The sequence below is a fragment of the Chiloscyllium punctatum genome, chromosome 32 (genome assembly GCF_047496795.1).
Source record: "Chiloscyllium punctatum isolate Juve2018m chromosome 32, sChiPun1.3, whole genome shotgun sequence".
NCBI lineage: Eukaryota > Metazoa > Chordata > Chondrichthyes > Orectolobiformes > Hemiscylliidae > Chiloscyllium > Chiloscyllium punctatum.
In genome coordinates, this window is record NC_092770.1 from 17706423 (window position 1) to 17722147 (window position 15725).

The 15725-nt window shown below is 45.3% G+C and overlaps 1 protein-coding gene across 1 annotated transcript in view; it reads right to left on the bottom strand.

The window, feature by feature from the left end:
• Positions 1 to 2593: 2593 nt before the first annotated feature.
• btbd11b (BTB (POZ) domain containing 11b) overlaps positions 2594 to 15725 on the bottom strand; it is a 134068-nt gene continuing 120936 nt past the window's right edge. Inside the window, exons 11-17 of the mRNA XM_072551784.1 lie at positions 14883 to 15064; positions 11394 to 11499; positions 10841 to 10943; positions 8395 to 8485; positions 6873 to 6941; positions 5027 to 5140; positions 2594 to 3920 (exon numbers count right to left, since the gene is read on the bottom strand). Coding sequence (XP_072407885.1) covers positions 3711 to 3920; positions 5027 to 5140; positions 6873 to 6941; positions 8395 to 8485; positions 10841 to 10943; positions 11394 to 11499; positions 14883 to 15064 — 875 coding nt within the window. The 3' untranslated portion in view covers positions 2594 to 3710. The remainder of the gene's footprint in view (positions 3921 to 5026; positions 5141 to 6872; positions 6942 to 8394; positions 8486 to 10840; positions 10944 to 11393; positions 11500 to 14882; positions 15065 to 15725) is intronic.

Below are 15725 nucleotides of genomic sequence, written 5' to 3' on the forward strand. Positions count from 1 at the left end.
AGGTCTCACTTATATTTTTCTCTTCTCACCCTAAACCTATGCCCTTGAGTTCTGGACTCCTCCACCCCAGGGAAAAGACCTTGCCTATTTACCCCATTCATAATTTTCTAAACCTCTATAAGGTCACCTCTCAGCCTCTGATGCACCAGGAAAAACAGCTCCAGTCTATTCAACCTCTCTCTATAGCTCAAATCCTCCAACCCTGGCAACATCCTTATAAATGTTTTCTGAACCCTTTCAAGTTTCACAACATCCTTCCGATAGGAAGGAGACCAGAATTGCATGCAATATTCCAAAAATATCCTAACCAATGTTCTGACATGACATAACATGACCTCCCAACTCCTGTACTCAATACTCATACCAAGCGCCTTCTTCACTATCCTATCTACCTGCGACATTTTCAAGGAGCTATGAACCTGCACTCACAGGTCTCTTTGTTCAGCAACACTCCCTAGGACCTTGCCATTAAGTGTATAAATCCTGCTAAGATTTGCTTTCCCAAAATGCAGCATCTCAGCCCATTGGCCCATCTGATCAAGATCCCATTGTAATCTGAGGAAACCTTCTTCGCTGTCCACTACACCTCTAATTTTGGTGTCATCTGCAACCAAACTTTACTAACTGTACCTCTTAAACTCACATCCAAATCACTCATACAAGTGATGAGAAGTAGTGGACCCAGCACTGATCCTTGTGGCACTCCACTGGTCACAAGCTTCCCATGTGAAAAACAACCCTCCACCACCACCCTGTCTTTATCTTTGAGCCAGTTCTATATCCAAATGGCTAGTTCTCCCTGTATTCCATGAGATCTAACCTTGCTAACCAGTCTCCCATGGGGAACCTTGTCGAACGTCTTATAGAAATCCATATAGATCACGTCTACCGCATTGCCCGCTTCAATCCTCTTTGTTACTTCTTCAAAAAAACTCAATCAGGTTTGTGAGACATGATTTCCCACACACAAAGCCATGTTGACTATCCCTAATCAGTCCTTGCTTTTCCAAATACAGGATTTCCTCCAACAACCTGCCCACTACCGATGTCAGAATCACTGGTCTATAGTTCCCTGGCTTGACCTTACCACCTTTCTTAAATAGGGGCACCAACGTTAGCAAACTTCCAGTCTTCTGACACAAATATCTCAGCAAGAGGCCCAGCAATCACTTTGCGAGCTTCCCACAGAGTTCTCGGGTACACCTGATCAGGTCCTGGGGATTTATCCACTTTTATGCATTTCAAGACATCCAGCACTTCCTCCTCTATAATATGGACATTCTTCAAGATGTCACCATCTATTTCCCTACATTCTATAACTTCCATGTCCTTTTCGACAGTAAATACTGGTGCAAAATACTTGTTTAGTATTTCCCCTACCTCCAGCAGCTCCACACCAAGGCCGCGTTGCTGATCTTTGAGGGGCCCTATTCCCTCCATAGTTACCCTTTTGAGCTTAATGTATTTGTAAAAACACTTTGGATTCCCCTGAACTCTATTTGCCAAAATTATCTCATGTCCCCTTTTTGCCCTCCTGATTCTCCTCTCAAGTATACTCCTACTGCTTTTATACTCTTCTAAGGATTCACATGCTCTATCCTGTCTACACCTGACATATGCCTTCTTCTTTTTCTTAGCTAAACCCTCAAATTTCTTTATAGGTGCAAGGTACTGGACAGAAATTGGCTGACATGCAGAAGAGAGAGAGTAGGGAAATAGGGGTCTTTTTCAGGATGGCATCTGGTGACTAGTGGAGTTCCACACAGATCAGTGTTGGGACAATTATTTACGTTATAAAAAATAGGAGCCATCTGACCCATCAAGCCTCGTTCAATAAAACAATGGTTCATCTTTTCATGCACTCAGCTCCACTTAGCTGTCCGCTCACCATAACCCTTCATTCCTTGACTGTTCAAAAATCTATCTTTGCTTAAAAAAACATATCTTAACATTCTAGACAAAGAAACTCAGGGCATTGTTGCTATGTTTATGGATGACACAAAGATAGTTGGGAGGACAGGCAGTGCTGAGGAAGTGGGGAGGCTGCAGAAGGACTTGGACAGGCTGGGAGGGTGGGCAAAGAAGTGGCAGCTCAAACACAATGTGGAAAAGCATGCAGTTCTGCACTTTGGAATAAGAATGGGCCTACTAAAACCAAACGCGAGAAAATAAATGGGGGTTGACTGTAGTACAATAGAACCTCCATATCCGCAGATTCGGTTTCCACAGTTTCAGTAATCCTCGGTTTATTGCGGCCCAAAAATATTATATGGAACATTCCAGGAATAACTCCAGGGCCCTGTCGGAGAGGTAAACTTCCCATTTAAATGATAGGGTTTGCTACTATCCGTGGTTTCAGGCATCCATGGTAGGTCTTGGAACGTATCACCCGCAGATACAGGGGGATACCTGTAACAGGAGAGTGTAGGAAATTCTCAGAAAATAATTTACCAGGAATGGGCAATAAAACTCTAGAGGTAGTGCAAGTGAAGCCTGTTCTTTTGGAACCCTCAGAAAGGCAGAAATGAGTCAGGACAATCAAAGGAAATCCTGTGGGATTATTCAGAAAGAGAACCAGATCACTGGAGGCTCTGAATATTTTATTTCAAATGGAGCAGACTCACTCTCTAATTGCACACATTTAGCGGCTCGGTCACGGGCTGCAGTTCCTGCATTTCCAAAAATAATCTCACGAGTACAGTCAAAACAGAAGGTGCTCTTCACTCTGAGATCTAACAAATGAAACAAACCAAGTGCATTGGTGAACCCACAGCTCAGCTCCTGGGAGCTGTGAATTGAGAACTTGTTCTTTCATGGGATGTGGGTATCATTGGCAAGACCAGAAATTGTTGCCCATCCCTAATTGCCCTTGAACTGAGTGGCAATCCTGGGGCATGCCAGATGACAGTTAAGAGTCATCTTGTGGGTTTGGAGTCACATGTAGACTAGACCAGGTAAAGACCCAAAGCACATTAGTGAACCGGATGGATTTTTACAATAATCGATGATAGTTTTGCGCTCAACATCATGGAGACTAGCATTTCAAATCCAGATTTATTAAATAATTTTTATTAATTGATTGAATCCACATTCCATCAGAGCCATGGTGAGATTTGAACCAGTGACGGCACAACATCAGCCTGGGCCTCTGGATTACTAGTCCAGTGACCTTACTATCATACCACTACCTCCTTCGATTTGTGCTGAGCTGGTCTAGGCTGGTGCATGGTTCGGAGTCCAGAGGAAACACTTCAATTTCTGAATATTCATCCTTCACTTATAAACCACCTCATGCACAGAACGTGCAAAACTGCCAAACACTTCCTGACTTGTCCTGACCGCCATCCCTCTCTTTCTCGGCAATGGCTTCACAGTGAATATGAAACAGGTTAAGAGATAGACCGCTGTGTCCAAGACAAGGTCTAATCCCTTGTTGCTGCACTAAACTGTTGTTAAGTGCTTGTTTCTTCAGGAGCTGAGTAAATGTGCTTCTGCTGGCTTTGAATCTAAAGGAGATTGATGGGGGACCTTGGAGAGACACTTGGAGTATGTTGTACAGAGTGAAAGGGAGAGCACAGAGGGCTGCAATAGAACCCATCCCAATTCTGTTACTTGCTCCCACACCTCTTAGCAAGATGCAGTTACTTTTCATCCGACCCGAAGCTTAAACGACAATGTCTGAAACCAAACAGGTCAACGATATGCCTGGGTCACACGATGGATCCCTTTGAGGTTGACAGGTGTATTGACTGGATTCTTGCTGCCAGTGCAGTCTCTAAATCATGCAGCACATCATGTCCCTGCGACTCCTCCACAGGGGAGTACAGTAATTGCTTGAAAGCTTCGTTGTCCATTAGAGAGACCATATTCTTCAGGAAGTATCCTTCACAGAACGCAGAAAGGTGAGCAGCTCCAACAAACTGCAGAAAGGCAAATAAAATACAGTCAGCCGGACAATGGTAACAACCTTTGCAAAGTGTCAACTCATCCCCAAGCCCGATTGTGTTGGTCTTCTCCCGTGACACTCTCCAAATGAGTTTCTGGCCTGCACAGCTCTTATCGGTGACACAAATGATGGCCATCACAAATGTGGTGATTACCAACTCTCACATCCTCATCATTCTCAGCGTGTCTGTAGCCTTTGGCACAGCTGACCACAATCGCCCTCTACATCTAGGTTGGTGGAATTATACTCGCCTCATTGCATTCTATTCCACCCCTTCACAACGCAGAGAAAGCCCTTGAACAGCTCCTCTTCAGGAGGCACTATCCCGGCAGAATCCTCTGGAAGCACAGCTTCAGGTTTCACACGGAGACTTTCGACACCCCACCGTTCTCAACAGAGACACAAGAGAGAGAGAGAGAGAGGAGGAAAAGGAGTGTGCAAGAAAGTGAAAATGAGAGTGAGTGAGTAAGAACACAATAGAGAAAGAATGAGAGCACACATGGGATAGAATGTGAGAAAAATGTGCAAGAGAGTGAGGCGAAGGGTGGAGGGAAGAGAGGGAGAGAGAGAGACACACACCACAGACAGAGCAAGACAAAGAGGGGAAAAAAAGTGAGAGTGAGGAAACATTAGAAAGACAATAAGGTAGAGACAGCAAGTTTCAGTTAGACAAGAGCTAGGGAGACAAACAGCAAATGAGAAAGAGGATGTCTGAGAGAGAGTGCAAAGAGAGCAGTGAGCATGTCAGACTAAGTGCGAGAATGAGAGGAAGAGTGAGAGAGTGTCAGAGACAGAGATAGAGTGAAAGGAGCACAAGAGGGCAAGAGAGTGAGAGTGTGAGAGTGTGAGAAGGAGAGCAAGCACAAGAGAGGACAAGTGAGAGCAATAGAAGTAGCAAGGAAGTGAGAGAAAGTGAGGAAGAGAGACAGCACAAGATTGGGACCGAGAGAGAGTGAGCGAGAGAATAGTCAAATGAGAACAAGTGAGAGCAGAGTGAGTGAGAAGATGAGAGTGCAAGGAGGAGCGCAAGAGAGTGGGAGTGTGCAGGAGTGAGAGGGGAGTTTGGGAAATTACTCTCACCTTGGAGTGATTATACATTTCCACACAGTTATCAACATTGATAATCTTCGTACATAGGAGCTCACAGTGTCGCTGCAAAGCCTCAAGCTGGAAGAACTTTGCTGCTGATAACAACTGGAACAGAAACATGAGGTGGCTGTCACCGTCAGCATCAATAAAGTTCAAAACCTGACAAAATCACTGGAGGTACATTCTCAACAGCAATATTTAAAAATACTCAAGCAGCAATTGGTCATTAGTTGGACTTTGGGGAAATATTCTCAGACTAGAAATTAAACTGCCCTAGATGTGAGCAAAACTGAAAAGTAGCAAAGAAACAGAAGTATGAACGAACACACACACACAGTCGCACACATACTCGAAGACACACGCGCGCCCACATGCACACACACACACACACACACACACACACACACACACACGTATGATATATATAACATACTGGCGTTGGCAGCGTCAGGAGGTAAGTTACTCACTGCAGGATTCCTAGCCTCTGACCTGGTCTTGTAGCTAATGTATTTATATGGCTAGACCAGTCAGTCTCTGGTGTGCCAATGAATGACAAGGGACAATGGTTAGATTCTCTTTTGTTGGAGATAGTCATTGCCCGACATTTTGTGGCACAAGTGTTCCTTTCCACGTATCAGCCCAAGCCTGGATATCGTCCATACGCACCAGGATTGGAATGTGGACTGCTCTAATGAAATGAGTGGGCACAAATTTGGCAGATGAAGCATCATGTGGTAAAATAAAATTGTCCATTTTGATGGGAAAAATAAATGGAGAGCCTGCTGCACACTGTAATACAGAGGGATTGGAGTGGGGTTGTACACTTAGTCACAAAACGTCAGCATGCAGATACAAAAAAAATTTATAAAGCGAACAGAATGTCTTTATTCTGGCATGGTGGGTGTGCGGGGAGGGGGAGGAGGAGATGACAATGGTAGAAACGTCTGTTACAATTGTACTGGGCATTAGTGGGACAGCACTTGGAGAACGGTGTACATTTCTTGGTCTCCACACTTGAGGGATGTGCTTGCATTGGAAGCATTTCAGAGAAACTTTACTCAGCTGATTCCCGAGATGAAGGGGGTAATTTTATTGGGAGCAGCTTTGGCCCATTGGCTTTTACGACTAAGAGGGCTGAGTTTATGGAATCATGAAATTCTGAGGGGCAAGTAGTCGACACCAAAGTCCCAGAGGGGCCATAGGGCTGCTCTCTCATTAGCGAGAGATGACTGGTGGAGGTTTAACCTGAGGGTCACCACAGCTCTGGTGAGAGGCAACGTTGAGAAGACAAGAGCTTCATCAGCCGACAGAGGGATGTTGGGATCACTCTACATCACAAACCAGCCATCCAGCCAAGTGAGCTAACCAACTCCTGTTCTGAGGGAAATGGCAGGGTAGATGATGGGAGGATGCTTCTCCTAAAATCTAAAAAGAGGGGGCAAAGTTAAAAATAAGAGGTCTCCCATTGAAGATGATGATAAATGAATTTTGCAATCTTCTTCCCTAGAGAACAGTGAAGGTGGGATCCACTGATTATAATCAATGCTGAGAGGACAAATTCTTGAAAGAGAAATGAGCTCAGGGCAATGGGGTCAGGCAGTAAAGTGAAGATGAGATCACAACCAGACCAGCCATGATCTTACTGAATAGCCGCCTTGTTCCCATTTCAAGAATAGTAAAAGATTTGTGCAGAAAGATCACATGACCCCAGCCCATACAGCCCTGTCCTGCACGCACTGAAAATAATAACAGGAAATTCTGAAACACCAAAGAGAATTCTAGCTTCCCTGGGCCCAGCAAAGGAACCCAGATTTAATCAGTGCAAAATTCAACCCACCTCTAATATATCACTGTTTCTAATCTGCAGGGTCTCTGTACCTCCATAGTAAAGATACTGCATCACCATCTGCAGGAGAAAAACATTTGGAAAGATTAAACAGCAGGAATGAGATGGTAAGTGTTGCCCAAGCCATATGTTGAAGTATGAAATTACGCATACACACATTCTCTTCTTGAAAGTTGGTTCATCTACAAAATGCAGCATTTCATACAACTGACTCCTACCCACTAACATCACCGTCTGGCAGTCACCCTTTCAACATGATACATTTACTCTGAAGAAGAATCATACCAGACTCAAAACATTGACTCTGTTTCTCTCTCCAGAGAGGCTGCCAGAGTTTCTCCAGCATTCTCCATTTCAGATTTCCAGCACTGCAGTATTTTGTTTCAGTCTGATAGATGTTTGATAGCAAGGGTTATAAGCCAGAAAGAAAATTGGACTGGACCAATCACTTCACCTGAAGAAGGCGCAGCGCTCCGAAAGCTTGTGATTTCAAATAAACCTGTTGGTCGATAACCTGGTGTCATGTGACTTCTGATTTTATTAAAAAGGTGGGGCAGGCTCGAAAGGCTTCCTGCTTCTACCGTCCAATATCAGCGTTTCCCAGGGCACCCACAGGAATTGTCTCTCTACAAATGGACTACAGCAGTTCAAGGTGGCAACTCCCGCAGGGCAGTCAGGGATGGGCAACAAGTGCAGGCTGGTGTATCCCCCATGGATGAAAAATTTAAAGTTTAACAAAAAGTTATGGGACCCTTGTGTAGCACAGTGGTAGCGTCGGGAGTGTGTTGCTGGAAAAGCACAGCAGGTCAGGCAGCACCCGAGGAGCAGGAGAATCGACATTTTGAGCATAAGCTCTTCATCAGGGCTCATTCCTGACGAAGGGCTTATGCTTGAGAGGTCAATTTTCCTGCTCCTCGGATGCTGCCTGACCTGCTGTGCTTATCCAGCACCACATCCTCGACTCTGATCTCCAGCCTCTGCAATCCTCACTTTCTCCACAGCGGTATGTCCCTACACCTGGAGGCCCAGGTTCAAGTCCTACCTGTTCCAGAGGTGTGTAATAACATCGCTGAGCTGGTTGATCAGAAAAATAGGTAAATATTTTTTAAAAAAGCATGTGAGAGCTATACCATTGGGCCACAAGGCCATGGTGTTTTGCACAGCAATGGAGGTGTCATAAGGAATGGGAGCTAGAAGCAACATTCAGCTGAAAGGATACAACGTAGTGATCACAGAAACTGGATATAATTCAGAGCTCAGTATTCCCTGCAATGTGATCTTTACATGGGAGAGAAACTGGGAGTTGGGAAGAGGCACAATTTATCAAACACACAATCACAGCAGTGGATTGAATGGACTTCAGTAGTTGTGTGCAGTCATTATGGCACAGGAGGCGGCCATTCGGCTCATTGAGTCCATACTTGCTCTCTGCAGACCGATCCAGGTAGTCTCTATTACCCAGCTCCATCCTTCAGCTGTTTTGCCCATTGCTGTTTATTGGTGTTCTGGTTACCTTAAATATGTTGTACTTTATGTGGCCAATTTCGATGAAAATACTGGATGAATTGTCTGAGGACATCCTGCTTGAAAGTAGCGTCTTAAACCTAAAGACACACAGATAAGGTGGAGTTAGTTTGATAGAAAGCAGCTCACAGCAAGGCTAATGCAGGTTATCCTTAAAGAAAAACCCCACAAGCAGAGGGAGGCATTGCTGAGGCAGGTGGGAGGAGGGCATGCAAATAAATAGTTAAGACAAGAAAAGCTGTCAAGGCTCTCTGATCAGAGGAGAAATTGGGTGCTTGGTCTTTGCCATCAGTGAAACCCCGAGGAGACACGAGGGTGGTGTCACAGGTAGATGAAGATGGTGAGAAAGGCATTTGGTACGCTCGCCTTCATTGGTCAAAGCACCAAGTATAGGAGTTGTGCCATCATGTTACGGTTGTATAGGACATTGGTGAGGCCACTCGTGGAGTACTGCATACAGTTCTGGTCACCCTGCTACAGGACATATTGTTAAACTGGAAAAAGTGCAGAAAAGACTTACAAGGTTGTTACCCTGGCTGGAGGGTTTGAGTTATAAGGAGAGGCTGCAACCTTTTTCACCGGAATGTAGAGGGTTGAGGTGACCTAATGGAGATTTATAAAATTATAAGGAGCATAGATAGGGTGAAAAGCAAAAGGTTTTCTCCCCAGGGTAGGGGAGTCTGAAACTAGGGGGCATAGGTTTAAGGTGAGAGGGGAAAGATTTAAAGGGGTCCTGAGGGGCAACTTTTTCACACAGAGGGTGGCACATATGTGGAATGAACTGCCTGAGCAAGTGATCAATGCAGGTACAGTTACAACATTTAAAAGACTTTTGAACAGGAACATGAATGGGTAAGGTTTAGTGGGATATGGGCCAAACACAGGCAAATGGGACTGGTTTAGTTTGGGAAAACTGATCAGCATGGACGAGTTGGATCGAAGAGTCTGTTTCCATGCTGTATGACTCTATGACCCTGTTGTTGAGAAGTGACTCCCACAGGGGCACTGCTTGCACTCAGCTCCTGCCTCTGCTCGAGGAGGGGGGGGGGGGCACCCTACTGCAGGAGAAATGCTGGTGAGCTCTCTCCTAATTGGGATTTGAACATGCAGATTGGCGATTCATCACCTTGCAGTTGGATCAGGGACACATTCTGACATGTGTTGGCCAGCACTTTCCCAGCTGCCAACACCCATCCCACCCTCCCCTCACCTGTATTCACACCATACCCAGAACGTGATTACCTTCTGCCCAATGTTTTCATTAACACACAATCAGTAAAACACCAGAGAGACTGAAGTTTTTTTCTGTTCACTCTTGGGACATGGGCGTCGCTGGCTTGGCCAGCATTTATTGCCCATCCCTAATTGCCCTTGAGAAGGTGGTTATTGTGAACCACTGTAGTTATTGTGCTGTAGGTTGGCCCACAATGCCATTAGGCAAGGAAATCCAGGATTTTGACCCAAGAACAGTGGACAGGAACTTGCAGGTCGGTGTTCAATATGGGAAATACAATCCCAGCATGGAACACGAAACTCACCCAACTACAGGAATCTGTTGGGGGCACAATGGGCCATTTGACATTTCCAAATACAACATGTTTTCACATGGTATATTTCCCCCAGTATTAATTGCTGAGACACTCCATTCTACGTATTGCCCCAGTGTTGATTTCTAAGATGCTCCCCAGCCTGTATTCATTCACTAACTAGTTACAGCTCATTTCCTTCTTTCTGCTAACTCCACCTTCAAGAACAACCACTCTCTTACTTACTGTAAGAGCCTTTCATGTGGAACTACACTGAAGACTATCTGAAGGACAGGCAGATTGCAAAAGAATACTTGCTGAAATCCACTGGGATTCCGTTCCCCATGGAGCTTAAATTAGATAATTGAACTGGAAACAAGCAACCCCTACGCTCCCCCATGCCCCCCACATCCTCCCCAGACATACCCCCAGCCTGTTTTCAGATTTATACAGCTCTGAATCTCCCAATCTCAGAATCGCCCAACAATCTGGTTACTTGGTTCACAGCTATGCAATTCTTGCATCTACCTTGCTGAGTTATACATGTCCCTTCCACCAATGATATTTATAATCTTTGCCCAGCTCTCACCCAATGTCAGGTATCAGGACATTTTTATCATGCTGGATCCCTCTTTTCATAGCTCTCTCCTCCTTCAAATCCTTCCTGAATGTCACATTTTCTACCATGTTTTTGGGTCACCTGGCTCAGTTTCTGATATGTTTTTGTCCTACTGTTTGAAGCCTCTTGGTCAACTTGACCGTGAACGGAGGTTTATTGGTGTCACTTGTTGTTGGTGATTGGGAATCCTGGGGGCAGGTGATCCATACTCTTGATAAAACATGCCTCCTCCAGCCAGCCACTCACTCACCTCACCCACAGCAGAGAACATTTTAAGGGGAACAGTTTACCTGGGTGAGGCAGTGAACAGTAACACTCTGTGAGCATAAAACGGTTTCCCCTCCACAAGAAATGTAACATCCGACATCTCTTTGTTATTCAGAAAGTGAGGATCTGGACAGAGGCAAAATGCAATATTAAATCATAACACAAAACTCAGCAGGTTACCTCGCAACATGAACTCAAACACAGGGCAACATTACAACATAAAGTGCATGATTAAATTATAACAGAATCACAGGGTTATATATTCACTTCTTGTTATCCTGTGCAGCTGTTTACTCGTGAATTTAGCCCCAGACCCCACCTCACTTTTTCCCAATGATTCATCTAGTCTGACCACGCGGTACAGAGCAGAGTTACATCATACCAATGTCCATGTTTTGCGTTATCCATGGGAAGTCTATGCCCCAATCCCAACAGATAATGAGGCTTTGACATATTACAACTCAAAATGCAGGACACTACTACAACACAAAGTGCAGGGTAATCTCAAACTGAAACACAGGGTTACATTACAACACAAAATGCAGCGTCAACACAAGCAGCAAACTCAGAACGTACCTAGCCGGGAAATCTGCTTCCGTTTGATCTCTGTAAACTTGGGAATTGGATAAGGACCATAACATTGGACAAAAATCCCTGCCAACTGCTGACTGATTGCTTCATTCTGAAATTAAAGGGTAATCAGAAGAGACAGTGACCATGAAGATTGTAGATATTTGCAAAACGTACTTGTCGTATCCTGAGCACCAATGACACTTTAACACTCAGCCACCAACTCAGCTTCCTTTCACCTCCATAACAAATCGAGTGTGTGCTACTGGAGAAGCACAGCAGGTCAGGCAGCATCTGAAGAGCAGAAGAATCGACGTTTAAGGCAAAAGCCCTTCATCAGAAAGAGCTTCATGAGGCTTTTTCCCAAAACGTTGATTTTCCTGCTCCTCGGATTCTGCCTGACCTGCTGTGCTTTTCCAGCACCACACTTTCATCTCTGATCTCCAGTATCTGCAGGCCTCACTTTCACCTACCTCCATAACAATGCCTGCCTCAGCTCATCTGCTGCATATCCTTGTGACTTGGCTGCTTCAATGACCCACTGCCCACCTCAATCCTTTCACCTTTGTTGAACTTCATCCAAATGCCTGCAGCGCATTCCCCAAATGCAGACCAATTCCCATTCCCCCCCCCCCCCCCCCCCATGTTTGCACCCACACGAACACCAGGAGATGGTGGATTTGAGGTAATGTCAGTGGACTAGCAATCCAGAGGCCCAGGGTAACGATCTGGGAATAAAGTTTCAAATCCTGCCAATTCAGTTAATAAAAATTTGTAATTGAGAGCTAGGTTCACTAACGTCATTCACAAACTTGATTGAGTTTTTGAGGACATGACCATAAAGATACACGATGGCAGAGCAGTAGACATAGTCTACAAGGACTTTATTAAGGTCTTTGACAAGGGTCCACATGGTAGACTGGTTAGTAAAGTTAGATCACATGGAATTTAGGGAATTGGATACAAAATTGGTGTGACGGTTGGAGACAAAGTGTGTTGGACAAGGGTTGTTTTTCCGGCTGGAGAGCTGTGACCAGCAGTACTCCACAGGGAATGGTGCTGGGCCCATTAGTGTTTGTCACTTTTATCAACGATTTGGATGAGAATTTAGGAGGCATGGTTACTAAGTTTGCGGATGACACCAAAATTGGTGGTATAGTCGACAGTGAAGATTATCTAAGATTACAAAGGGATCTTGATCAACTGGATGGATAGACTGAGGAGTGGTAGATATAGTTTAATTTAGATAAATATGAGGTATTGATTTTGGTAAGACGAACAAGGACAAGACTTATACAGATAATACTAGGGCTCTGGGGACTGCTGTTGAACAGAGACACCTGGGGGCTCAGGTACATGGTTCTTTGAAAGTTGCGTCAGGTAGACAGGGTGGTTAAGAAGGCATTTAGCACACTTGCCTTCATTGCTCAGATAACTGAGTACAAGAGTTTGCATGTAATGTTGAGATTGTACAGGATGCTGATGAGGCAACTTTTGGAGTACAGTGGAAGGTTCTAGTCGCCTGTTACAGGAAGGATATTATTAAATGGAAAAGTTTCAAAAGAGATTTACCAGGATGTTGCTGGGCATAGGGACTTGATCTATAAGGAGAGGCTGGATAGGCTAACACTTTTTTCACTGGAGTATAGGAAGGGGGGGGGTCTTTTTCCAATGATGGGAGAGTCCAAAACTAGGTGGCATAGCTTTAAGGTGAGGGGGGAAAAGATTTAAAAGGAACCTGAGGGAGAATATTTTCACATAGAGGGCGGTTTGTGCATGGAATGAACTACCAGAGGAAGTGGTAAGGATGGGCAACAAATGCTGGCCCAGCCATGCTGACCACATCCCCCATGAGAATCATTCAGCACTCGAACCTGCAGTCAGGTGTAAACCTCACCAGGAGCACATGAAAGAATACAGTAATTTCCTTCACCAAACACTCAGGTCTGATAGCATCTGCAGAGAGCGAGTGTGTTGCTTGTTGTCCACAGATAGGGAAGTTGGTCAGCATTTTGCTCACTTTAAAATGAGGAGACACCCCACCGCGGGAGGCTTGCAATAGGGTGGTGTGGGGAGTGCATTCTTTACAAGGTGAGAGTGATCTTTCCCACCCTTGGTAACAGGTACAGTTACACCATTTAAAAGACATTTGGACAGGTACATGAATAGGGAAAATTTCAACTGAAATGGGCCAAAAGCAGGCAAGTGGGACTAATTTAGTTTGGGATACCTGGTTGGCATGAACAAGTTGGACCGAAGAGTCAGTTTCTGTGCTGTATGACTATGTCCCATCTTAGTACGCAGGTACAGCAGATAATAAGGAAGGCAAATGGAATTTTGGCGTTTGTTGCTAAAGGAATAGAGTATAAATGTAGGGAAGCATTGTTGCAGCTGTACAAGGCAGTAGTGAGAGCATCTGGAGTATTGTCTACAGTTTCGGTGGGATTTCCTATTACCAAGGCTGGAAGAGATCATTCTCACCTTATAAAGAATCCAGCACCACCACCCCTCCCCAGGGTGGGGTGTCTCCTCATTTTAAAGTGAGTGAAATGCTGACCAACTTCCCTATCGGGAGACAACGAGCAATACACCACTCCCTCACCCACCTCCCCATTCAGTCTATCCACTCTCTCTTGCTGTCTCTCTCCCCACATCTCTGCAAATGCTGCCGGATCCATTGAGTATTTGCAGCACTTCCTGCTTTTGTTTGTTGAAGTAATCGGACAGCTGGCAGAGAGCTGACTCAGGAAGGATGAGCCAAATAGCCTCATTTCCCACCAACCGAAGCCTGCTCTCATCGTGTATCTTTTTGCTGACTGGTCAGCAGTAACTTCTAATTTGGAAGTCCAGTGAAAGAAATTACAGTATTCTTTCATGTGCTTCTAGTAAGGTTTACACCTGACTGCAGATTCGAGTGCTGAATGATTCTCACAGACAATGTGGTCTGTGTGGCCGGGTCAGCATTTTCTGCCCCCCCCCCCCCCCCCGCTAATTGCCGCTGAACTGAAGGTCTTTCTCAGCCACTTCAGGGAACAGTTAAGAGTCAATACAGAGCGTAGAGTTACGTGTAGGCCAGACCAGGTAAGAGTAGATGCCCTCTCTAAAAGGGCACGAAGTGAACCAGACAGGACTTTGTGACAATCAACAAGGATTACACAGTTGTCACTAATTTAGCTTTTAGGATCAAAATTCCAATTTTGGGTGAATTTAAGACCACCAGCTGCTATGGTGAGATTCGAACCCATACCCCCCTATACAATAATGTGCTGGAAAAACACTCCAGATGAAGAAGACCTTATGCTCAAAACATCGACTCTCCTGCTCCTCAGATGCTGCCTGACCAGCTGTGCTTTTCCAGCACCACACTTTTTGACTCAGATCTCCAGTCCTCACTTTCCCCCATCCCTATACATTAGCCTGGATACAAGCCGATTAGCTTACTACGCATAAAACAATGCCCATTGTTGGAGTTCTGAACAGGTGGTAAGGTGTTACCTTGCTGGCTCTCAGGATCTGAAACAGGAGTGGTAGACCCTGAAGGAGGAGGGCCTGATCACTATACTCTTCCTCCTTGATGGTGTTGAACTCCTTCAGGATGCACTGGATGACCAGTCTGCGGTGTTGCAGGAATGCCGTGTTCAGGGATAATAACCATGAGTGCAGGTTCCACGGGACACCTGGGAGACAAAGGCAGCGTTCCAGGTACACATTATAGCACTGCATGACAGGCAACACCACCTTTCGTCCAAATTACAAACAACTTTGACTGGGTAAAGGAGGCTATTCTGTTTCCACTGCTTGGTATGTCAGTAACTAGGGGTTCAGGATGGTCAGCAAGAGAGATAGGAGAGAGATGTGGAGAAATGTCAGAGGTGGCACAGTGGCTCAGTGGTTAGCACTGCTGCCTCACAGTACCAGGGTCCTGGGTTCAATTCTAGCCTCAGGCGACTGACTGTGTGGAGTTTGCACGTTCTCCCCGTGTCTGCGTGGGTTTCCTCCGGCTGCTCTGGTTTCCTCCCACAGTCTAAAGATGTGCAGGTCAGGTGAATTGGCCATGCTAAATTGCCCATAGTGTTAGGTGCATTAGTCAGAGTGAAAAGGGTCTGGGTGGGTTACTCTTTGGAGGGTCGGTGTGGACTTGTTGGACCGAAGGGCCTGTTTCCACACTATAGGGAATCAAATCTACTTGTTAGAATTTGGACTGAGCTCCCTGGGAGAGTGGAGGAGGCCGATTCCATAGAAGATTTCAAAACAGAGCTGGATACATATTTGAAAATGATGAATTTAAAGGTTACAGAGATAAGGCTGGAGAGTGGACCTAGCTGGGTAGCTCTTTCA